At 46.5% G+C, this 26,187-nt stretch overlaps 1 protein-coding gene across 5 annotated transcripts in view; it reads right to left on the bottom strand.

The window, feature by feature from the left end:
- The window catches only part of TTC28 (tetratricopeptide repeat domain 28), a 167,615-nt gene that overhangs the window by 28,678 nt on the left and 112,750 nt on the right, over positions 1 to 26,187 (bottom strand). For all 5 annotated transcript variants that reach the window (XM_080558985.1, XM_080558986.1, XM_080558988.1 and 2 more), the window contains 7 exons: positions 23,408 to 23,915; positions 11,404 to 12,745; positions 9,927 to 10,450; positions 8,206 to 8,315; positions 7,785 to 7,914; positions 7,151 to 7,369; positions 5,023 to 5,188 (listed from right to left, as the gene is read on the bottom strand). In XM_080558985.1, coding sequence (XP_080415111.1) covers positions 5,023 to 5,188; positions 7,151 to 7,369; positions 7,785 to 7,914; positions 8,206 to 8,315; positions 9,927 to 10,450; positions 11,404 to 12,745; positions 23,408 to 23,915 — 2,999 coding nt within the window. The remainder of the gene's footprint in view (positions 1 to 5,022; positions 5,189 to 7,150; positions 7,370 to 7,784; positions 7,915 to 8,205; positions 8,316 to 9,926; positions 10,451 to 11,403; positions 12,746 to 23,407; positions 23,916 to 26,187) is intronic.

Here is a 26,187-nt window from a genome sequence, read left to right as displayed (position 1 = left end):
AGACAAGCTGAGATGAAGAATTTTCAGCACAAAGCAAAGGCTGCAGTGTAGAACCTAACATTACCACAGCAAAATCCTGATGACACATCCTATGAGAGCATCCCTTCCTCCCAGGAGCAAAAAATGGGAAGATGTGCCACCTTGGTGGTGCAACAGTACCTACAAACATGTTTACACCGTTATGGAAGGCAACTGCACTTAAATATCAATGCAAAAGCATACAACTACAGTGCACTTCAGCAGGCCATGAACTGAGAAGTCGAAGTCAAACAAAAGTTTTCACATGCATGCTGTACACATTCAACTCCTTTTGTTCTTTATTGACAGTCAGAGAACAGCTTTCAGGGACTGCAGGTGACAGTTTCTCCTGGGGGTGTGCCATGCTGGAGGATGGCGGCAATCAGCAATGCTGTAAGGAAGCACTTGATAATATGAGGAAAGAGTTTCAAATCAGAACATGATATTGACCCACACGGAGCAGACAAGATTCGTTTAATAACCTGCATGTAATTTTGAACTGGGGAAAGAGCTTCTGCCTGTGATCATACCACACCAGCCCAGTGATCTCAGAGACAAGCATCAAACCCACAATCCTTAACCAAGAACATACCACCACCATCCCCATGAAAAGAGGAGGAAGCTGACATCACAGTAAATTAAAGACTCATCCCAGAACCTGAAGACTGAAGGACTCCCTTTGCCAGGAAAAGTCTGCGATGACAAATGCTGACCAGAACTGAAAATAGCATCTGCAAACATAAGGAGTAACCGCAGATTTTGGTTGTGTACATGCATATCTAGAGGATAAGATTCAACCACTGGTACCTAGAGGTGGATGTAACCTTCTGAAACATGAAACCCTGATCCTTTAAAAGAAGGGTAGATGGAACCAATTCAGTCTTGCTTTTTCTTTCTTGTCCTTCCTGTCAGTATTTGCACCTCAGAGGGAGTGACTCTGTTCTTCCAGAAAGAATCATAGAATCATAGAATATCCCGAGTTGGAAGGGACCCGTAAGGATCATCAAGTCCAACTCCCGGCACCGCACAGGTCTGCCCAAAAGTTTAGACCTTGTGACTAAGCGCACAGTCCAACCGCTTCTTAAATTCAGACAGGCTTGGTGCAGTGACTGCTTCCCTGGGGAGCCTGTTCCAGTGTGCGACCACCCTCTCGGTGAAGAACCTCTTCCTGATGTCCAGCCTAAACTTCCCCTGCCTCAGCTTAACACCGTTCCCGCGGGTCCTATCGCTGGTGATAACGGAGAATAGGTCACCTGCCTCTCCACTCCCCCTCACGAGGAAGTTGTAGACTTGAAGAACAGAGAGCTCATGCTCCACATGCACGCACAAGAAAGAACTGGATGAAGCGTCAACATCCGGAACTCACGTGTAAAACCCAGGAAACACGAAGGCTGGAGAGAATAACTTCTGACATTTCCTTTAATGGGAATCACACAGCTCATTTTTCAGGCAAGACTTAAAAAATATATCTCCTAAGGTGTGACTGAAGCCAAGAGAACAGATTTAATGTAAGGCCTGCGAACCACTAGACGTCACCACAGACAAGGATAGGCCTTAAGTATAGCATTATTTAATAGCAATAATTTAATGATTATGATCATTCAGATAGCTGTGCTTATGTGCTTGCAGCTTCTCAGGGCTTTAACGTGCAGGAAGCTACTCCCCTTTGTCAATTCCCTTAGACTTCGATTACTCAGCTGGTTTAGGTTCCAATTGCTCTTTCTCAGAGTACTTAATAAAAACCCTAGACTAGCATGCAGTTTGTTACTGGTCACAGTGAAATGAATAATCCAGTCAAAGAGCTGTAAAAAAACATATGTTCCCCTTCAGAAAGCCACCTTCACAACTGGGGAAGGTTATGCACCTTGTCAGAAAGTACAAACCCCAAACGCATCCAGATGAGACAACTGGAAGTCCAATACATGCAGATGTGGGTATCACTGGAGGGAGGTATCTGCTGTCCCTACTGCTTCTGCTTTCGAACTGTCTCAACATTATGAGTTAAGCACAAAGTCATCTCAGCAGCTCAACTGACACAATCCTGACAAATCCCTTGTGAGGTTGGTGGGCGATTTCAGAAAATGGAAGTTCAGACTGAGTTCTGGACAGACTGGGTCAGAATCTCTAAGTCTAACATGATTGCTGACCTTAGGCTCACTGTTCCTGATCCACCATTTTGGCTATCAGCAACAAGAAGTCACCTGTTCTTGATCAAAATCTGTTACAGATACTGCCAGTATTTCAGCAACGTGTACAAACGTCCACATTAGCAAGATTCTGGGTCCCTGAATACCTCTCTCTCACTGAATCACTAGAGTTCATCATCCCACAATGGCAATACTAAATTTTTTAGTGACACTCCAAAGGAACTTCCAGACGCCAACATCACACTCAGAGAGATAGAATCTAACACCATGTTCATGGGAAGTTTTCAGAGTAGTACTATAATTTTGTTCAAATCATTTTGTATCTTATCATTTATGGATAATCACTGCTATAGTCACAAAAACATTTATATATAGAAGTAGAACAAAGAGAAAGGATGAGCAAATCACTGTGTAGCTAGCCCAAAGGAACAAAAACCCTTTATCTATCTCCCAGCTGTAAAGCTACATAAACCACACAGACCACTGACATAGCTTTCCTCCTTGGAGACTACGTCAGAGAAGCAGAGAAAATGGCTCAAATCAGTTTTCTTCTAGATACATGTTGTCCATCTCGACTCGGGTATCTCTTTCACCTTTCTCATACCAATTAACTTTCCTCTCTTGTGTGGGATAACAATGCATGGTTTATTTATTTTTTTTTCTGTTTTGGGGAGTAGTTTGCTTTCCTTCTCATTTGCAGCCTGGTCGGTTCAAACACGGCCACAAATCTGCTTGCATTCTGCTGCGTGTACCTCTTAAGAAAATGACGTGGGTTATGGACTGCTAGGTTTTAGCGCTCTGAAGCAGCATCTCAAAGATTTTGATCTGTCTTCAGTCTGTCACTGGCGAAGACTTTAGGACTGTACAAATTGTTTAGTTCTTACAAGATTAATGTAAGAATTTTAATGGTAACATGGGTGTCTAAAGTAATCTCAAAGGGTTGCAGAAACCCACAAGTAATTTATATAGCAAGAGTTTGTCAGTTCTTTGGGCAAATTTCCAATGAAAAGTGGAAAAAAGCATCTTGTGTTCTTTAGGATACAATAACCATCCTGTTAAAACACAAAGAAAGAAACAAAAAAAACAACCCACCCCACACACTCCCTTAAAACACAACAAAAATCCTGAGATCTCCTCTCAAGTTAGCAGTGTTCTAGATAGGTTTTTTTCTGGTAATGCAAACAACAAACTTCTCAGTCAAAGTTAGATACAATGCAAATAGCTGCACTCAGGCCAGTAGACATTATGAAAATATAGAGCACTGAAAAGCTAAGATAAGCTTGGAACAGGCCACGAGTGGTTTATAAGACAAAGACACCTCCTAAACCTTCTAAAAGCTAGTATTTTTGTGGTTTAGACATAAATAAATAGATAAAATAAACAAATAAATTAGGTAGAGCTTTCTCTTCAGTTCCCTAAGTAAAGGTAAAACCAGAAGAAGGCGGCTCTGCAACCTGAAGCATCCTGCCCTACAAACCTTTCAGGGCACATTCAGCATCCCAGCATAGATGCACATTCTTTAATTTACTTTGGAATTGGTGAAAATGATAAAAGTTATTTACCACACCCGAGTCCACAACCTCTAATGGTTTCCACTTTTGGCATCTGACTCTCCCATGAAGGGAAAAACACGGAGGGACTCACCATCCATGCTGAGCACATGTTAACAGCCTCTCAGAGCTTCACATCCAGCAAGCTGATTGTAACCAATGTTATTAATCACTGGTGTTAGGGACATAGCATAACCAAGTGTTATATGTCCCCTAATCCGGGGAGAGAATTAATTTGTCTGAGTTACTGCAAGAAGTCCTGGGGAAAAAGCAACTGGGAAATCTGGTAACATTCTGCATAGTCGAAACACCTAAGAGGAAACTTCAAAACTGGGGTTATGATCGTATTTCATTTTGACAGAAAATTCACATCCTGTTAGACTGCACTGTGAGCATCAAGGGCAGAAAGCCACGGACACTGCTGGTGGGAGGACGACAAAGCACAGTTTGGTTTTACTGCTGCCTTCTGCACAACAGTGCTCTACCTCACGCCACTGCAGTGTCAGGTATGCAATGGCATTTGTCGCCTACAATGGCTATTACAAAAGGTGAAAAAAGATTAATTAGGAGAGTAGAATAGGTACCCTGGATCCCACAGAATCCTAAGCTTACATCAATTCAAAGATCAGTGCCATCATTTCCTCTTTTTTGGCTAACATCGTGACCTGGAACACCAGTTTTGGATGTGCACTGCCCCCGTAGACCACGGGTTGCTCTCGGAAAGCTATCGGTATGGTGGTGACTCTAATGTCAGCTGCTAATGGCTTGTTGGGGTTGGGGCAGCACAAAGAAGAGGACATTTTTCTATAGCCTTGGGGACTCAAGAGTGCTTCATTCACAAATTTCAGTGCTGCATAAAAAGGCAATACAGCTTTAAAAAAGATTTGAAAATGGTACAGCTTAAAAGAGCCCCAATTCACATAAATTTTGAGAGCTGGTTAACAAATCAGCCAACACATACCTTTAAATCTCCTTTGCACCAGCAGTAAACTAGACCTGCAAACAGCCAGTGTTACTAACCTACTCCAAGTAAAGAAACTATGTAGTAAGCCGCACTTATAACAACACGCTAAATTGTTGCCAAATTTTTTTCCCTGAACGATTCACATACAAAGAACGGACAAGGACATTACCAGCAGAAAGATAGCCATGGATACCTGAATAAAACAATTTTGTAGTTGCTGTAATGAAAATTTTCCCCCTGCTCTCACTCTCACTTCTCAGACTTCTCATCCCATTAGTTGAACTGTTATCGCTTTCTGGTGAGAAAGTGGGAACCAGGATGTTAAACCCTATCTCCAGCTTACCGGGTATAGTATGAATCCACACCCAGCGCCTCCCGTACACTTGAGACATACTGTTCCAATGCAGAGTTTGTTACTGTTTGCAAAGTCACACTGCTGGCTTCAGGGAAGTCCCCAGCATTTTCTGTCAGGCTGTCACCCAGATAATACTCATGAAATTTTAGAATTCCTGCAAGGAAAAAGAATCATGACATTATTTTTGCAGGGGAGGAAGAGCACTGCCAGAAACTGTCCAGGAAAGCGGAACAGTCCCTAGCACTTGTCATTTCCAGTACAACTGTGGCAATGCATCCTGTGCCATGTCTCCACAGGGCTTTTCCAGACTTCTGAATTACAAATGGTTATTTAAAATCTGGCTTTGTACTTTGCAGATGATAGCTCAAAAGTACTTTGCTTTTATGAGATGCTCAGAATGCATTTGCTATTGCAGCAGTCTTATAAATTATAAAGCACATCTTTCATGCAAGCATGCGTAAGTCGCCAGTGTAAGTCACATTTCCACAGCTATGCATGAAAAACACCTATTAATAGTCTCTGTTCACATACATTGAACACATATGGCCTCAAATGCTGAACAAAAATGCTATTACTACAGCAGAACCTTCTCATGTCACACAAAGGTTTTTCATTTTACTTATATGCATGAAAATACATTATATACGAAGAAAGGTGTATTAATGCATAGTAAAATACTAAATGTTAGCATTTCACAACGGATAAGACTTATAAAGAACAATCGCTGTTTTGGTAAGAATTCAACTAATACTCTAGATAAAACCTTCCTCCATTCATACTGCCATAACCTTTCTGATACAACTCTACAGTGCCACAGCCTGTGATCAACAGCAAAAGGCTGCTTTGTATGCCCTGTTTGCATTGACAGCATAGATCAGTTATCAAGAGCGGGGGAATAATGAATAAAGCAGCTCCTTTTGTCACAAATACAGAATCAGTGAAGAGGCTCTAAAGGCACAATTTCAGTGGGATAATGAGGATCCTGGGCTGTCATTGAAGCTACTCTCCACCAGCAGTAATGAGATGAGAAGGGATGGAGTCACTGCTGAAGAGCTCCCCAGCAAAGCTGTTCAAGAGGAAACCTGCATGTTAAAGACAAAAGCACCAGCGTCCCTCTCCTTCCTCATACCTGTCAGTGCCTTCAAGGAGCCAGTCACAAACCCATGTACTTGGAGAGCACAGCTGCACTTTTACACAACCCAGATGGGCAAGGAGGAGACTGGTTGTGAAGGCCAGTGGCAAATCCTGCACTCCTGATCCATATAATTCTAGTATACTCAGCTTGATCTCAATACTACAGAATTAGTGACATTTTATTGTGCAAAGTACAGAACTAAAGAGCCAGTTAGTGCCAAGGATGCATAGCAGGATGACATCATCTTAAACTTATACCATAATATTACAAGACACCCCCTAAAAGAGCATCTTCCAATCACTGTCATCCCATCTGAAGTCAGAAATATGTGAATGTCTGCTTCCCTTCCCAAAGCATTTTTGGTGTAATCTGAATAGTGCTTTTTATCTCTTTCACTTTGTTATGGTGAAGGGCTGCAATTATTAAATTATATCCAGAAAGAACTCATGAAAATTTACAGTCATCATTTTATTAGATAATGAAAAACAGCTGCCTGCAAAAAGCAATCCTCTTCAAATTAATCCTCCTTGCTCTCCTGTGATAAGCATTTCCACATTCATATGAGCGGAATTCAGAGGATCAGGCAGTTCAGTGATGTATCAGGAAGCAAGGATGCCCTTCTGTTTTCTGCAATCCAATTCAGTGAATAAATGCCAAAAGCTTTTGGAACGATAAAGCACAGAAATATAATTAAAGTAAGCATTCTTATGCATTAAAGATTCTCACAGACCAAGGCACCTGGAATCCCATTACTGCTCTGCATTGCTCTGTGGGAAAAACATACAGATTAGAGGTTGAAAAATGGAAATATTAAACACCTGAGACATTTCCATCTCCAGATGAATTTCAAAATCCTGAATAAGAACTTCTATGTCATTACTGCTGTGGCTATGCCACCATTTCCTGTCTATTTAGCTCCAAGGTTCTGGATCCAAAGGATTGCTTTTGTTCATAGGCTCTCACCTCCAAAAGGGACCTCACCTGCCCCAGGAGCCAGCAGCCAGCTGTACAGGTAACCTGCTGCCAGTGAGTAGTAGAGAACGAGTCCCCTCTGGCCATTCACTGTCTCCAGGACCTGGTCAATGGTCACCGGAGAATAGGGATCAGAGTCCTGCTGCCCAGTCTGGCGTTCCACGAGCAGATCAGCAAACGCCCTTGTTCGTCCTCTCTCTGCTACTGCCAAAGCTTCTTCATGGTGACCTGAAAAGACAAAGTCATCTCTCAGACCTGACACCAACATGTTCTGCAGTGACAAGTGCAGGGACAGGTGCTATCCCAGCTCAAACACAAACCTAGTGAAACAGCATCACAGCATTTATTTCTGGAAAGAGCAGTCCAGCACTGGACTATGGTCCCACAGATCATCTTGGCTGCAAGCACTAACATGATGTATGGGGAAATGAGTCACAAAGTCAAATGACTGGAGAAAGCATGGAAGACTATCCACAGGTGCCTGAAACCCAAAGAGACCCTTACTTCTGTCCTGGCAAACAAACGCTGTGCTTCATCAGACAGGTAAGAGCAAAGGTTGTAGCACGAACTGTCTCCCTGCATCTTTAGTCAAACTGTGGCACAAGCTTGGAGTTCAGACCCAGCAGGCGATGGTGTCTCTTACCTAGGCTGACAAGTACTCGTTGCAGGGCCTGATAGGAAGATGTCTGCAGGTCGAAGAGTGACAGCTTGTAATCTGTGCTCAGCTGTACCTCATGTCGGATAGTTTCAAACAGTGCCGAGGCCCGGTACAACTGGTGGGGGGAAAACAGCCATGGTGACTCCCTAAACAGATGCAGCAGATAGTGCTGACTAGGAGAGCAGGATCCAGGGGCCACCATAGCCACAGATGGGGGGGGTCAGCCTCAGACAGCCCCTCAGGATGTCAGCATCGCTGGCTGAGGGCAGGGGGCTGGGGGATGCAACAAGAAGGCACATGGGCTCAGTGCATCATAGACCCTGTCCCAGGATGCACCAGACATTTCCTCCCCCTATGACAGAAATGACCCACAGGACTCACAAGCATGGGGCAGGCCATGGAATACCTGGTGCTGAGACTCCTCCAGGTTCCCACTTGCCCAGAGGGAAAGGCCAAGGCCATGGCGGATTTTGGCTTCATCTTCTCTGCGTCCCAGCTGCTCTGCCAGCCTCAGTCCTGAAAAGCAGTCATAGTGAGAGAGGGCTGGAGGGAGAAGTGGCTTTAGCCTCCAGGTGGAACATTCCTCCCGCCTCAGCTGCCTGGGGGGATGGCGGCTCAGGTGGGCCACTTGCCTCCCTGGTGCCTGTGGCAGGCAGGCAGCGGTGCTGGAGAGCAGTGAGATGTCAGCTGCAGCACTGCTAGGCAGCGCCTGCTTACGCCCGAATCAACACCTGCATGAGAGGTGCCTAAGCAAGACAGACGTTTCCATGGACCAAGACACAACCCACGTGAGGTTAAGGTGCAATCCCAAGACACTCTGTACTCTTCTACCAGGAAGTTTGACTTGTAACTTGTTTGACTTAAAAGCCACCCAGACAATCAAAACCACACTGAACTGCCAAACATTACCAGAGAAGAGGCTCTTGCCACATTACTTGTTCATTTCCCACTAGCTATTCCAGCATCCTGGAAGGTTCTACATGGTTTCTCTACTGAGCCCGAACAGAGGGCAGGGTCCTGGCATGAGCGACATAAAGCGCATTTTACTTCCAGCAGCACCTTCTTGTTTGTCCCCTGCTTCCATCACACTCCAAGCCTCTCACCTCCATGGGCCCTGCTGCTGCCAACAAGGATGCTCTTATCTACTTTGTTTCCTACAGACTGGAGAAGGGGAGGCCTGGGTGTGACCATGCATCTCAGCAGCAACCAGCATTTACTTTTTTTTTTTTTCAGGAATCTTTCATCACACAGGGAAAAGGAGCTGCACATAATTTATCTCCTTCTAATATAATTGAACTCCCTCAGGTTGTTGGAATCCTGTCAAAGTCAGTTTCAAAAAAAATGAGACTAGCTGATATAATTAATCCTTCAGCTTCCAACTTTATACGCTCCAACTGCATTGCTCATCTCCTCCATCTGAGAGCTACCGCCCTGAACAAATGCTGCTTGCATGCTGGAATCTTTTTCAGCAGCACAAGCCGGAGGCCTGCGCTGGTCCTGGCGCTCAGCAGCAGGCAGATGGCTTCTGAACACCGAGGGCTGCACCTCCCGACCAAACAAGAGTTGTTTTCACTATCAGCTTACAGGACACTCACCCATCTGGTCTCACTCCCATTGGAGCTCAGAAAGAAAAGCCAGGTGGTGAGCAGCAAAGCGCAGCTCAGCACACATTAGTTCCAGACTTATTTTTGGATGGGTATGTCCTTACCCATGCAGCCAATTCCTGGGATGCAGTGCTATCTACAGAGAGGGCTTACACCTTCAATGCTCAGGCACAAGCAGGCTTTACAAAGACACATTAGATGCAGTCTGGATTCAAGCTCAGAGCTGGATGGGAAGCCCCCAGGAAGGAAGAGACTGCTCTGCACAACACTCTCTTCACAGGATGCCAGGAAAGCTCTGACTGACATGGCGTGCTGACCAGAACAACTTGCTTGTGTAGCTACTCACATGGATGCTCGACAGTAGCTATGTATGTCTGCAAGAGCGTTTGCATCTAAGTCACTGTCAAACCCATTCTAATAGCGCCACGCTCACAGTACCTCACTTCTCTCCAAGTGCTCAGGCCTCCCTCCTACTCCCCTACATCTATCACAACGTGCTATGTTGGAGGATTCAGCCTCTTACCTTCCTGCAGGTACATCACAGCCTGAGAGTAGTTCTGCAAGGCATGATGAGTCCTTCCCAGACTGCTGTAGGATACAGTTTTGGCTACAAGATCGTTCATTTGTGCTGCAATGCTGAGGTGCTGTTCCTGATAAACTACCGCCCTCTCGTAGGTGCCCAAGGACTCGTAGGTCAGGCCCAGGTTCCCGTAGGCTCGGCCTTGGCAAGTGGGATTGTTGGTCTCCTCCGCAATCTGCAGGTCTAGCTGGTGATACTGCAGGGCTGTGTCATACTCTCCCATCTGCTGATAGACCCCACCAAGGCCGCAGGCAGCATCACTCTCCAGAGCTCGGTCCTTCATCTCTCGAGCAATGTTCAGCTGGCGTTCCAGGCAAGAAATGGCTTGTTCGTAATTCCCCAGCTGGCTGTGCAGGCTCCCCAGCTCCCCATAGGCCTGGGCTTTGTTAAACGCCTCCCCCAACTCATGTGCCACCACAAGCCTCTTCTCAAAGCATACCAGAGCCTGCTGCAAACTTCCCATAGCTCTACAAGGGAAGAAAACAGCATTGATTTTGCCAGTGTTTTCTTGAAATATAATGTTTTGCCACTTCCTCTAGAGGCCATCTCAAATCTTTCAGGCAAAGACAAATGTTTTCTCCCTAGGAGTCATGCTCAGTGTCTTTGAATCACCATCCTTCCTCTGCTACCCTATAAACTTCTTGCTCCAAGGACAGAGCAACATCAGCTCCATTATTTGAGCCAGTAGCAGAGACAAAATCATTTTCTTCCAAGCATCCAGAGGACTCCGTTACTTGGTCCTACGCCATACCCCTGTGCATGTACACAATGGCCACACAAACACATCCTGCCATTAACACAATGCACCCATTTTCACTTGTCTAGACATCAACCTCCCTGCCCTCTACTGCATATCTAGACCGCCCCCAGCAAGCCAGCCAAGCTTCACTGATAACCAGTTCGCATGCACACTTCAGCCCCACAGCCTGTTATCTCCCTTTCCCTCACACTCAGCTCTACTCCAGTTCCCATCTGTGCATTCCCACATGCTCCCTACGTAGCACGCAGCCTTCCCCATGCTGTGCTCTATGCAGGTACGGACACAGGCCACCTTCTCACATTTCTGCGTGCATCCCATACCTCTCTCCTCTGTTATATCAATGTTTCCCCTCGACACACACAAGCACACCTCCCGCCAGTGCCTCTAGGCAAGCACAGGTGTGCACAGATAGGAACGCTCCCATGCACACGCTCCTCCCAGCAGCCCGCTGGCTTCCAGTGCCTTCAGGGACTCAAGCACAAGTTCATGTGCACAGCCTGAGCACCAGGTGGGCTCACAGGAACTCACCTGAACCAGGATCAGGCAGGCTGCATCCGGAGTATAACACTTGGCAATACTGAACAACAGATGCCTTTCTGTGTGCTTTAACAGACTGCATTTCACTTCCTTTTGTTGCAATACACATGCAGCGATCCTTACCTGTGTCCATTGCCCAGGCCCCGGTAGGCCTTTGCCTGATCTTGCATGCGGTTCAGGCTTTGAGCCACCGACAGGTACTGTTCATAATACTTTATAGCTTCCTCAAAATCTCCCAGAGCTTCATAACAATCTCCCAGGTTCCCATATGCTCGGCCTCGATCTAACACAGATTCATTTCCGCTGAGCTGCTGCAGCATGGCCAGCTGCTGTTCAAAGTAGCCAATAGCTTCCTCCATGACATTCATGTTCATCTTGGTAATGCCCATGTTACCATAGACTTGGGCTTCTATGCTGGGGTCCTTCAACTTCTGCCCAAGATCCAGTTGTTCTTCGTAACACTTGAATGCCATAGTGTACTTCCCAAGTGACATGTATACTGCAGCAAGGTGACCGTGTGCTCTGCATTCACCTGACACATCACCCAGCTCCTGGTACACCTCCAGCTCCTGTGTATGGTAACCTAAAGCCTTATCACACTTCTGTATCATTCTGTATGCAGAGCCCAAGGCTGCATAGGCGCTGGCTTCCAATCTCCTATCTTTAACATGATGGGCTAAGCTCAACTGCTGCTCATAAAATTTTATTGCACCACTTACGTCTTTTTTACAGACAAAAATATCCCCCAAGTTCCCCAGAGCTCGGAATTTGGCCTGGGAATTGTTCAGAGACTGTGCCAGGGACAACAGATACTTCTGACACTCCTCTGCTTTGCCGAAGTCCATCAAGGCTTTGAAGGCCAGGCCCAGGTTGCAATAAGCTTTGGCTTGGCTCAGCTTGTCATGAAGATCCTTTGCTAAGGCAAGATCCTGCTCATAGTACTTAACAGCCTCTTCGTAGTTCCCAAGGCAGTAATGGGCATAACCAAGGTTATGGCAAACTTTACCCTCCCCTTCCATGTCCTGTAGCTCTGGGGACAAGCGCAGGTACTGCTCGTAGTAAGGTGCAGCCTGCACAAACTCTCCTCGTGAGCAGTGGAAGTTGCCTAAATTGCTGAGGGCCCGTGCTTCACTCTGGATGTCTCGCAGCTCCCGGGCAATGTTGAGATGATTTTGGTAGTGCTGCAGAGCACGGTCATGGGCACCCAGCGCTTGATAGGCAACTGCTAAGTTCCCATGTGTAGATGCTTGAGAGGCTCGGTCATTTACTTCCATAGAAATCTGCAGCTCCTGCCGATGGTACTTGACAGCTTGGTCATACATGCCCAGAGCGTTGTAAGCATTGCCCATGTTGCCATAGGCCCGGCCCTGGGCCGCATAATCACTCAGCTCCTGGGCTATGGACAGATGTGTCTTATGCAGCCGCAGCGCAGTGTCATAGTCACCTTTCATCTGGTGAATGATTCCTGAAAAACAGCAGAAACGGGTTCAAAGAAACCAGTCTATCACGGTGACCCTTCTGCAACACCTTGCTATGCCAGGACTTTTCTGCAACCTGTCCTTTAGCAGCCCGTGGCCTGGCTCTTTGCCCATGCTCTCTGCAGGGAACCCCATCCCTTCCCCACAGCACCCCGAGGCATACCTGGCACGGCCGAGGCAGCGCAGCCTTTCTCAAGGGAACTTGTTCCTAACTCCTACCAGGCATATCTCAAAGGTTTTCTATTACACACAATACAGACATTTACGACAACCGGACAGTTTGTCTTCACAAAACGCCCATTCTGTTTTTGAACTACCCTACTTTTTTCCTTCAGTGATACCTGGTGACTTTAAAGCTCATATACAAACAACAGATTAAGCAAGAAAGCATTCATGTTTGCCTTTCGAATTCAGTCAAATCTTGTTTTCATTGAGACCTGTGAACAGGAGCTCTGAATATGCTTTCTGTACAAGATGTAGTATTTTATTTGCTTTTCTGTTTTGTCCTCCATTACTAAAATCTTCTTACAGTAACAATACTAATATAGTCACCCTCTCTTTGAAGAAGAATGTATCCATACCTGAAGTGCTTATCCTCGTATACCCTCTAACTCTGCAGTGTTCTTCTGGAGACAGTCAATCATTATTGCTCTCCCACGGGTGGCAGCTCCCCCCAGACCCCCTGCTCCTGCGTGGGCTCCTCTCCACAGGCTGCAGCTCCGGCCCGGGGCCTGCTCCTGCGGGGGCTCTCCATGGGCCGCAGCCTCCTCCAGGCCACATCCACCTGCTCCACCGGGGGCTCCTCCACGGGCTGCAGCATGGAGATCTGCTCCGTGTGGGACCCGTGGGCTGCAGGGGGACAGCCTGCTCCACCAGGGGCCTCTCCCCAGGCCGCAGGGGAACTGCTGCTGTGAGCCTGGAGCACCTCCTGCCTCCTGCTGCACTGACCTGGGGGCTGCAGGGCTGGGTCTCTCTCCTCTCTCCCAGCTGCTGTAGCACAGCAGGTATTTCCCTTTCTTCGATCTGCTCTCCCAGAGGCCCAACCAGCGCTGCTCCCTAGCTCAGCTCTGGCCAGCAGTGGGTCCCTTTTGGAGCCGGCTGAAACTGGCCCTTATCTAATATGGGGTAGCTTCTGGACTCTTCTCAGGGAGGCCACCCCTGCAGCCCCCCCGCTACTAAAACCCTGCTATGTAAACCCAACAGAGTTAGTTATCAGCTTACCTAATTGCATGATAAAGTTACTTTTTTCTCACTTTGTTCCTTGTGCACCCTACATGCTGTTGTTTTCTTGACCACCACTTGACATGAGTGCCAGCACGTGGAAACACAGGGTACTGCTCTTACTCCACTCACAGAGACCACATTTCACCCTGAGAATGGAGGCAAGGGTTCCACGCTTGATCCAGTTCTACACTAGAGGTTACAGGCGCAGCCAACATTTTGTCATTGTTTGAATTGTCCTAATATTACAAGGGGTTGCTTCCATACACTGTGTTGCATCCTACATGAGAACCAGATCGCTTTCTGAGGCACTCTTTTTATCTCCTCTGTGCTAGGAAGTAGGTTAGTGGGTGACACAGCACCAACAAAAGACATAAAGCAGCCTCCACTCTGCAGTGAGATCTGTCCTGCCCAGCCTTGGGACATCCACACAATAACAGCAATCAGAAAGCCTCTCCTACACAAGCAAAAGGAAGGGCCCACTCCTGTAAATGAGTCGAGGCACAGAAGACAAACATTCTTGGCCAAGGCTGGGTTTCATGGGTAGGAGAACAACCGGCCACAGGCAGGAAGCTGGGACAGAGCCAGGGTCAGATCAGGGCTTTGCTGTGGGAGAAGTCATGTTTCTGCATCCAGCAGAGGCTTGTCTGCAATAGTGACTAGTGTCTGTTTGGTAAATAGCACCATACAGACTATAGTCTGGAGCAGACAATGAGCTGAACAGAAGGGTGGTGATGTTTGGAGCCAAAACCAAGGAAAAGACAGCAGGAAGAGCCTTGCTCCAGGGAAAGGTGGACCATAACATCCCACTGAAGCTCAGGCTATGCAACACCACAAAGACGGTGTAAATGACCATGGTCAATAATCCAGAGGCCAAACACTAGTGAATCTGATCAGAGCTCTGCATACTCCAGACTTTTCATTTGAGACAACTGCCTTTACTCTCCACCTCTTTAAACAAAGCCAGAATAAAAACATGTAATGCCCAGTCCCAAAGCCCTCATCTATTGATGATTCAGACCTGCAAAGAGTGGTCCCCTAGGATGTCCCCCAGAAAGGATACAAAAAGAAAAGACAGCTCTTCATTCAAAGGCCACAGAACAGTTCGGGTGTCCGGAACATCAACATCTCTGTGCTGCAGTGGGCCCTGCTGCAGACCTCCACACTGCCCAACTTGCACCTGAAAGCTCAAACGTGTCTGGAGGCACAGCCCAATTTATTACACTTGGCAAAGTGGAAGCGGTAACTAAAACAACCTACACTACGGAAGCTCAATAAGGCAAGCACAGAAACAGATGGAAGAGCAGAGAAACCATGCCTTGCTGAGGAAGGCAAAGAAACAGGGAGGCCTACAGAGACCATGCAGCAGCAGCAGATAGCCCCACAAAGATGTGATCTTCCCTCCTGGCACAGCACCGTTTCTCCCAGGAGCAGAAAGTTCCCTGGCAAACGCAGGTCCATGTCTCACCCAAAGACACTGAAGACCATCACACATCTCCCACTGGCTGTGCCCAACCCTGACAGAAGAAAAAAAAAAAACAAAAAAACCCTTCCCAGCTGACCTGACAAAAACACTGAATTACTGCTTAGGAAAATACAAAACAGGGCAGAACCACCCATCAGAGCAGCATGTTCCCGTGCAGCTCCAGCAGCCCAAGACACGCGTGGAGAGGAGGCCTGGGAGCCACACCTGCCTGAGCAGACATGGCTGAAATGTCTGTTCACAGCACAGGTCAAAACACCCCAGTTCGTGCCAACGTTATAACTTGTGCTTTAATGGGACTTCGCCTGTGAATGTGTGTGGCTCCTTTGCACTCATGAACAGGCCTGGAAATCATAGAATCATAGAACAGTTTGGGTGGGAAGGGACCTAAAAGATCGCCTAACTCCAACCCCCCTGCCACGGGCAGGGACACCTCCCACTAGACCAGGCTGCCCAAAGCCCCATCCAACCCGGCCTTGAACACTTCCAGGGATGGGGCATCCACAGCTTCTCTGAGCAACCTGTCCCAGTGCCTCGCCACCCTCTGAGTAAAGAATTCCCTCACCGCAATTGTGATCAAATGCAGAGCTGACAGCAGAGGGGATCGGCTCCCTGGTGTCTTTGCCCAGCTCCTTGCCCACTTCTCCCTCAGCTCTGCTCCACCTGATCATCAGCTCTCTGCCTGACACACGCTGCTGTTTCCCTGCAGTGTGACGAGGGGATGCAGTGGCAGCAAGGATGAGCTGCACTGAGCTCAGTGATGTGCTGGGCTCGCAAGCTGCTACACACAGCTGAGTGCTCCCAGGAAAGGGCACCGACTTCTGCAGAAAAACCACCCAGTGACTGCAGGGTGTGGAACTGGACTGGACACAAAGCTAAATAAGCTAGAAACTGTGAAAAGCGTCACTGTAAAAATGTCCCATTGCTGCAGCAACTACAGAAGACGGAATTAGCTAAATTTCTCCCCTGAATGCAGCAGGCGGTATCTGAGCTGGAAGCAGGCAGAACCAGCACTGCCTCAAGGATGCGGGAGTTCACACTCCCAGCTCCATCCCTGATGTGGTTTTTCTTCTAGCCAGCACCTCCACGTGCCAGCATGACATAACACAGCAGCCCCACCTGTGAGAAAGCTAAACACATAGCTCATTGCAAAATATCTGAAAACCCAGGGTTTCCAAAATGAGCGAACAAGTAAACATTTCCTAATCTCTTACTACTAAACAGACAGATTCCTCAAGGAGGTGAGACAGGCAGTTCTCCACCAGAGCTGCTTTGAACCTCCTTGGAGGAATCAAGTGTAGGAAAGCACTCAGCTTGAAGTGACGGTAAAAGGGAAGGAGAACAGAAATCAGGCTAAAAGCAAAATTGAGTTCAGCTGACTGTCTAGATACCTTGTTCTATGATGAGATACCCTTTATGTAAGAGTCAGAAAGCAGAGAAGAGGACAAACATTTTTAAAATTACTGAGTAGTGCCTTTGCACAAATGAAGTGAGTACTACAGTGAAATGTAACAAACACCAGTGAAGAAGCAAGCACTGCTGGGACAGGGAAGGATAGGAATATTATGCAGGAAGGACTGGACAACTTTGTGCATTAGAGCAACACAAATGGTTCAACATTAGAGCAACACCAATGAAGTTCAAGAGTAAAATATGCAAAGACATGCACTTCAAGACTAATAGCAAGAATTTCTACTACAGGGCAGGGAATCACCATTTGGAAATAAAATGAGGAGAACCTATCCAGTGAACTGATGTATCTCCAGTAAAGAAAGACAAACTGTGATTCCCGTTGGATGCAAAAGACTAGCAATTTAGAGAACAATGTTGGTGTTACTACTGAGAGGCATCAACGCTGGAAATTATTTTGACCATCAGAGTGCTGAAGCTCCAGAATAGCCCTATAGTATAGTATAGTAGTATACAACTTTATACAGTATAGTAGTATAGAAGCAACCAAAACGTTAGTGTTAAAACGGGATTGCTTAGTTTATGAATCAGTGTTAATATTACATGGCATGTGCAATAACAGGAGACTGGATTCAGCACCTCAGGGCACATCTTTCATCCCTCTTAGTTGAATCACAGATTCCTCTAGTTACTCTAAGCTTCTACAGCTTTTCTGGGAGAGTAACTGAAGTCAGCAACATCAGCAAAATTATTATTAATTAAACAATTTAACTAAAGGGAAAAAAGGAAAAGAGGAAAAGTGGAGGGAAAAAAAAACCAAAACAACAAGTGTGGAAGTGCAGAGGAAAGAAATTACTCTCTACTTCCCACCAACGAGCGATGCTTGACCACATCCTTGCAGCAGAGCCTCAATGCACGTAGCCATGGCTTGGGAGGACTGACGTTTTCACATGAGCCCACCCCTCCTCTCTTCCTTTTTCCACCTTTTATTGCTGAGTGTGACATCATATGGTATGGAATATGGAATATGGTTGGTTTAGGTCAGCTGCCCTGGTGATGTTCCTTCCTCCCCTCCTGCCCACCCCCAGCCCGCTGGCTCTGGGGGGGTTGCAGGGAGTCCTGATGCGGTGCCAGCACTGCTCAGCAGCAGACACAACACTGGTGTGATACCAGGGCTGTGCTAGCTACACGTGCAGAGCACAGCACTGTGTGGGCTGCTGCAGGGAAAGTTAACATCCCAGCCAGACCCAGTACACCACAGAAACTGCTATTGCATTAGTTTGTTAGAGCTGTCATCCATCTGTTGTGGCCATGTAAGGAAGAAGGATCCCGAAGTACACTGTCACTTCAAAACATCAGCATTCTGACTCATTCTTACAGCTATAATCATTGACTGCATAGCAGACAGTCTTCTGGTCAAGCAGCTGGACTATATCCTTGAAATAGCATATAAAGAATATGGCAGAACAGACCCAAGCCCAGAATCTAGCAGACATGAGGGGGAGACAAGGAGATAGCCTTTACTGCCGTGTATCATGTAATGCTACAAAATTAGTGCAAATTACATTCATGCACAAGCTCTTTTTTCTTTCCTTAATGATGAATACAGATAGAACTGTGTAGAATATTTGTATAGAGCATCAGCAAAGCAATTGTGTTCTGCCTATTAAATCACTGATTTTCCAATCCAGGCAACAAATTGATAAGGGAAGAGGGAAAATGTCAGACTAACTTTGAAACAGTGATTGCAGTTCCTGTGCTGGAGCCCAGAAGCGGGTTAGAGCAGAAGTTAAAGGGAGCTTCAGTCTCCTGTTAGTATCAGCCAAAGCAGAACAAACCTTTCAGTCGAGGTGGAGTCACAGCTGTGCTACAGCCCGCAGCGTAGACTAAAATAACATTGCTCTTGACTGAAGCTGCTCTTTTGGAATGAAATGCAAACATGTTGAAAGTTGAAAAAAAAGTGGTTTTGTAGGTCTCCCACCTACAGGGTGGGAGAACAACATCCCAGCGCCCTTCTCGGTGCTGACCGGAGAGCCTGACAGCACCCGCCGCCTGGGCGTGCTCCGACGCAACGCCCTGCGGCTGGCGGATGCCTGTGGGCAGTGAGAGATGAGGGAAGGGGGTCTCGGGCGAGTTCCCCAGTCCTTCAGGAACCGGGGACAACGTAACAACCATTTTGTGACTTTGGCTCCTCATGATGCTCGCCTGCATCTTCACTACATTGCCCCAGTACCCTCTAAAGGGAACAAGCTGCAAACTCAAACCAACTTTGCACCCTGCAAGTCCAGCACGGAGCACTCGAACACCCCCTCATCTCCCAGCATTTTGTGCTGCTTCTAGGAGGCGGTGTTTAGAGGCACCACCGGATTCTCTGAGCCATCTTCTGAATTTGACATCACGGCTCACTGAATTTTCTAGTAAGTACTTTACAAAGGTAAATATGATGGAAGACACAACAATGACTGAAAAAAGGTAGCTAAAATTTAGAAATACATACTAATCCTATGGGCAGGAATGTAACAATTTTGACATATTCCCAAGACCATATTCAATGAAATTAATATAATTCTAATTTTACAAGCTGAATATTGCAGTTTTACCTTAACCGAGGTGCAACACTTCAGAATAAGAATTGATGCATGAACACACTACCCCCTCAAACAACTCCCCTTCACCTGGAATATTAGGGAGAGAGAAAGATGTGAAGGTTTTCAGGAGGTTATTCTTGTTTGGGTTTTGGAGGGGTAGTTTCAGTACTAAAAAGATCTCTGCAGAAATTCTCAGGTAATTGTTTTTACATTCTTAGTCTTGACATTGTTAAATCCAGTGTTTGACATTTTGTGTGTGTTTTATTGAATTTTTTAATGATGACCTGAAAATTAAAGATTGATCACCCAAGAAAGTCTCTTAAATGTTTTGAAGTACAGATGCTGAAAAAGCAGTTTTTTGTAATGCAAAAACTTTCTTCAAGCAGAATCAGAATGTCATCATCTTATTACTGTACTTTTTAGTGAATTTGCTGTGATGAGTAAGAAAAACTAACAGTTGTGCTTACCTGAGAATAATCAGCCCTCTGTTTGTACATCCTAAGTAGACACTCTTTTCCCCTCCGCCATGGCACACCTCAAGATACACACACTTCACAGAAATGCAGAGCTGAGTCTTTGGGGGTACCGCAGCTTCAGCATCTGCCAAGGGTTAATCTGACACACAAAGCTTCTCCCTGTCTATGAATACAACACTGACTTTTACTTTCTCCTACAAGTTACTTGGGGATTTGAAATGACTATCAGTGGAACTAGACTAAATGTTCTATAATACTCTTTATTTGCAAATAAAGCAAGGTTCCAGAGACCAAAATGAAGCATATGTGCCGCTACCTTAATACAGGCAGCCCATCCAACTTTGAGCAGCAAGCACGTAAAAGAGAGGCATAGAAGTTCTCTTGTAACTGCAAAAAGATGATAAGCACCTAGGGAGAGACTTAAACTGTGTTTTAATAATAATCTGAAGAGTACTCTCAGCATCACAACAGGAACTGTTAATAAGCTCTGCAGAGGCTGAAAAGCCAGCGCTCTACATGGAGCCTTGGCATTTAGAGACACCATCTGCTTTGCAAAGGTTGACAGTCTGAGACTTCTGGTTAAACTCCAGATCTCCTTGTTGTGAAGGGCTCAGTAACTTGTGAGTTGCCCTCAGTCCATTACCTTCTGCTTACCGAGTCACAGAGTGCATTATATCTCCCTGCAGAGCACTACAGCAGCTGGGCTATGTTATATTCTGCGCCTGTCTTGCTCAGCATTAGATAGTACACTTAAGAGAGCTTTCCATCTAAATCAGTGAAATGCAAACAGAAAATTCTGTTGCTTCAGCAAAGAGGCCAACTCTAACATTCTGGCTTGGAAACACACGTTTAGATACATTTTTTGCCTGTCAGCATGGTTATTTTGTATGAGGTTTTGTTTTGCATGTGGATTAGATGAAAGAGACAATTAAGACTCGACTTTTTAATTGGTACTGGATGTATTTTAACAACAGGAATAGGCTTTCTCAACAAGAACTGCATGTTCTCTTTTTCCAGTGTAACTTAACTCTGAGAGAGGGAACATAGAAAAATAGCCAAATAACAGCTGAAACGTGAGATCCTGTACTCAGAAGCTAGGGAAACTATTCAAATACAAAGTGTAGACTGGCTGAGTCAGCATACCAACCTAAAGTTATGTTTAGGCTTAAATCCAAACAAGTAAAACATTCTCTGCTGCAACAAAACATTTTTTTTTAAACAATTATTTTCTGGGATTGCATGCTGAATGTATCATTAAATTCAAAGCTCCTGTAAGACATAATCATATTAAGATGAACTTTCTAGTCCCAACGTGACTGGGTTTGAGTCAGCAAAACAGTAAGAGAATTAAAAATGCAAGTGAGAACCCACGAAGGCTGAAGAACAAGAGCAAGTCACTTCCTTCTGCAGCAGTGCTTGTTTCATTCTGGGATGAGTTAAAACAACTACCACAGGTTTAGCAGTTCCCTGTAAGTGCTGATATTTATCTCATCTCAGCACTTCTGTACCACTTTTCTGTAATAGTGCTGAGTAACACAAAGCCAGATCACACTGACCATACAGGCACTTAGAAGAAACATCACAGAACGCGAATCAAGCTCTTTCATCCAGTAAATGGATGTGGTCTGCGCAATGACAAGGGGCTTGAAAAAATGGGAGGAGACAATACGGACAACCCCAGACAGCTCATCAAACTGTCACGAGGAAGAAAAACAAAACCAAGTGACAGCTTCCATTTCCCAAGACTGCATTTCCTTACTTTCTTGGATTTGCTCAGAAAGAATTGGGGTGATTCTCCAGAAAGCAGCAAGTGCTTCAGAGCGGAGGCTAATGAAACTGTTTCTGAACCCTAGAGGTTTGCTTGTGCTGCTCAAAATAGATCCATCCCCATGTTAGAGGCACTCATGGCTGAACACGGCTGTGCACTCTCCCAGTATCTACCAACAGCCTGTACGCTCCATTGCTTAGCTTCCACTGGAAATAAAACACATTAAGATAAACTCCACAGCAACAGGAACATTCCCTCAATCCTGACCACAAGCTGGGAAGCCAGCACGTTCCCCAAGCACAACCAAGGATGACATCTCCACCTCCCACAGGAATCCAGAGTTCACATCTCCCCCTGCTCCCTGCCTGGACAATTCAAGGTCCCACTTCTCCACGCGAGCCCTTCTGTCCCTGTCACTGACCAGTGGATCTCACGCAAGTCCACACATCTCCCCGAGACCAGCCCTACAACTGCAGCAGAGATGTGGGATGTACTTTGTGCTTTGCTAGAGGCATCTACCATTGCACTTTGAAAAAGCCCTTGCACAAATGTAGGGGAAGCCAGACACAAAGTTTCATCCTCCCTGCTGGGTGCTCTGTCACACTAACAGAAATGCCATCAATGCCATGCTCAGTGCTCTCTAACACTAAGCACCCCACAGGCACTTTTGCCTCAAACCTATTTTGCCTCACTCATTTTCCCTAACTCGTGTGAAGGAGGAGGTTTGCAACACTAATCAGAAAGCTAGGACTGTTGCATTTTCTCCAGTTCCCCTTATCTTCTTCATTCAGCTCTTGAAGAGTCAGCTATTATGAGAAATTAAGCAATTCATCAAGCCCGTTTCAATTACCTGCTGTTGATAACATCAGAGTACAATTAGCATCTACAAACGAACCAAGTGCCAACTGCCAGGCAGAAACAGAAGCTAATTTACAGCATGGGGCAGCCTCCAAGAGCTGAGATTCAGGGGCTGCCAGCAAACATTTGTTTTGTTATACCAGCAGCGGCCCTGTTCTGCCCCTCCTTGCACAGCTGCATACACCCAGCTGAGTCGTGCAGCCAGAACACGTCCTAACAACAGCTGCAATGACAGCAGTGCAGACTCCCACATCTCACGACCAGAGATGCAAACACATTTTTGTTTGCTTCCACATCCAGCAATGTGAAAGAGGAGAAATGGACTTCACTTTGATTTTCGTAATTCAGTCCTTCTCAGCCTGCCAGTAGGATGCCCATGTCTCTCCCTAGAAGAACATATGGCTCCTACATTCTATTACTTTAACGTGTACATTCTGAACACAAACTTAGTTAGGATTTGATCCACGTGTCTCTCAAATTACAAGGCAGCAAACTGACAAGCTCCCGCAGTAATGGCCAGGTAATAAGCCACATCATTTCTTGCCTTAGTGCAAGACTTCCTACATTTCTTTCTGACACCTGAACAGCTCTTCAAATGTACTGTACCTTCTCATCTGCCTTCTGCTGTGACCTTGGGCTTTCTGCTGCCTTCTGAGCAGGTGAGTAACTGAACGTGGACACATTACATTGGCACACAATCTGTCAAGTGCCTGTTTATTTTATGAAGATAGTCTGGCAGAATTGGGATAACTAAAGATAGCACACAGTAAGCCTCCTGGCTCCTGGTAGCAGCTCTGATAGTCACTGCATTTACTGAGAAATTCTGCTCCGCTTCAGGGCCTTACCTAAATTGGAGGAGGCTCTGCCTTCAGCAGCTCGGTCCTGCAGACTCTCAGCGATGTGCAACTGTTCTTCATGGTACTGCTTAGCTCTCTCCAGGTCCTGCATACATCTAGCTGCATGGCCCAAGCCAGCATAAGCTCGCATCTCAATGGCTTTCTCAGCCAGCTCCTGGGCCAACTCCAGCACATAGTTGTGGTAGGACATGGCTTTGTCGAAGTTTCTCCGGTAGTGGTAAGCGCTGCCGAGGTTGCTGTAGGCTCGGGCTTCCTCCCGCTTGTTGCCCAGCTCCTTGGCGATCTTAAGATGTTGTTCATGGCACTGCACCGCATTTTCAAAATCCCCCATTGCAATGTACACTGCTCCCATATTTCCCAGCTCCCGTGCCTCAGAGAGCTCATCTTTGGACTGCTTTGCAAGGAGGACACACTGCTTGTGGCTAGCCAGTGCATTTGGGTAGTCCCCAATGGCTGTGTACACATGGCCCAGACTGCTCAGTGCTGAGGACGCTGCCTGCAGGGATAAGAAAGAAAAAGTAAGTACAAGATCCCATGGAAACAAGTCAGATGGCCTCAGTCCCAGCAATCGCAGCCACAAAAGGCCATTCTGGAAAGAACGTGACTGCCAGCTTGAAAAGCTGCTCTCTTGCAGTTCTACACCGCTCGGGGCAGCTCAGGCGGGGGCAGCAGAACGCGGTTGACTCAGGAGAGCAGTGCTAAGATTATCTCTTTTCTCTGAAGCACACAGCGTGTCTGTATGTGGTAGAGGGGAAGGATAGGACTGCAAAGATGCAGAGACCACCGAGGAAACAAAGAAAGCAATAGCTGTAGAAAACTGCACTCTACCAGGAACCAGGATGGACCAGCCTGAGCTGTCTCACAGAGCAACACTTCCCCTGAAGGCAGCCACACCTAAGTCACCTCTTGTAACTACTATAACATCTACATCAAGTCCTATTAACATTGCAAACAATCCTGTGCATAGCAGCTTTCGAGAAAGCAGACAAGTAATGATATTCCCCTGCAGAGAACATCACAGACGAATGCTTGCCCTGTTAACCTCCACCCAGTGAGCTCACGGCAGTGTTACAGAATCCTCAGACCCTGCAGGCTGGTGCCAAAGAGCCCATCCACAGAGACCACCAGCAGCATGTGTAACGACATAACCACGCAGAATGCTGAGCCATCACGCGGTCTCTTCTTTCCAGGGTCAACAGCCACTGAATACCACTGAATACCTCTGCTGGAAAACTCGCACACCTGCAGCCAGCACTCAGCAGAGAGCAGGGAGATGCCTCTGTTGCTTATCTTGCAAAACCAGTAGGCCAGCATGCACTCGCCAACATCTTCACGTACTTCTGTTTGGCCAATCATACCATGTTCACAAGAGCACAGTTCTCACTGCGTAGCATGAAGGTCCTTGTATCACAGCATCATTTGTTACTGAGCCCCTGAGAATCTTGGGACTGCAGCAAAGACAACAGGATTTCAGCAGCTGGACTCCCTGTCCCCTAGGAATACCATAAATAAATAGTTATTTGAAAACCTGAGTTCTTACCACGGAGAAACAAGACAAATTGTCTGAGAATCAGATTCTTTTGCCTACTGTATCTACTAGGACACAGGCTTGCCTTCTACCTGGCAAAGCCAGAGTATATATATACACCTGGACAACAGGGCAAAGAGCCAAAAGCAGAGCTTCTGCTCAGTGCATATCTGCTACCTCAGCATGGCCGTTCACTCCAAAGCTCTGATCCTGAGTACTCCACGGTCCCCTGCAAAAGCATTTCTTTTGCTACCCAGCTGCTGCTGCGACCCATTTACACAACAGCCATCTTTTCAAAGACCTTCAGAAAGGTACAGTCAAGGTGAGACTGAACAGAGATCAGCCTCACCTCACCCTAGCACCAGATCTCCGGAAAGATCCAGTCCACCCTCCCACCTCAGCCGTAGCTACAGCATCTCAGAACAATTGTCCTCACTATTTGAGACGGCATACTACCAACGAAGAGGCAGCCTCACTCTCTTCCTATTTTTGGCTGCGGACTCCCAATGCATCCTTAGGCTAGTGTTCCTGTTCACGCAGTACATTCAGAGCTCTGTGACCACCTGTTCAAATTTCCTATTTCTTAACAGGCAAGATCTTGCACTGAGCGGTGTGACTCGGGGAAGAGCAGCTTGACCACATCACCAGACCGCAAGCAGGTGGGTCCCCTCTGGCTGTTCCACTGCTGGGAAGAAAGGTTTGCTCCCTTTCATCCTGCTTTCTGAGTTCAGCTGCTGGAACAACCTATGTGGCATACTTCTGTTTTATTTTGCTAATCCCCTCTTACGTTGGCTTGGATTGCCCTCCAGTGCAGCTGATACCAGTGCTTTTAGTTTAAGGAGCAAGCATGCTTCATTGTTCTGGGTGTAATACCCCTAGTCACGAAACCAAAATCTCTCCCATGAAAAGGGACTCCATGTAGTGAGTGCAAGGGGTGCAACTGAAAGCACCTCGCAGGTCATGCCAACCAGCTATCTGCGACCTGAACACCACCGAACTGGAGAGGCTTCAGCACAGTACCACTGATAAAGACACCAGCCTAACTCCAGGGGGGCACAAGACAAGCTGTAAAAAATGAGAGTCTGGTTCTGCACACACAAGACATGAATCAGGCCAAAGCTTCTCAGAAGTGCACAGGCAGCAAGAAGTTCTGCAGGGCTAGACTCACCTAAGACTTTGTAGATTCACACACGCAGACACCTTGCAGAGCCACACACACCTTGCTGCACAGAACAAACTG

This window comes from Anser brachyrhynchus, assembly GCF_964034855.1.
Source record: "Anser brachyrhynchus genome assembly, chromosome: 17".
Lineage (NCBI taxonomy): Eukaryota > Metazoa > Chordata > Aves > Anseriformes > Anatidae > Anser > Anser brachyrhynchus.
This window is presented reverse-complemented; position numbering and strand designations above follow the sequence as displayed.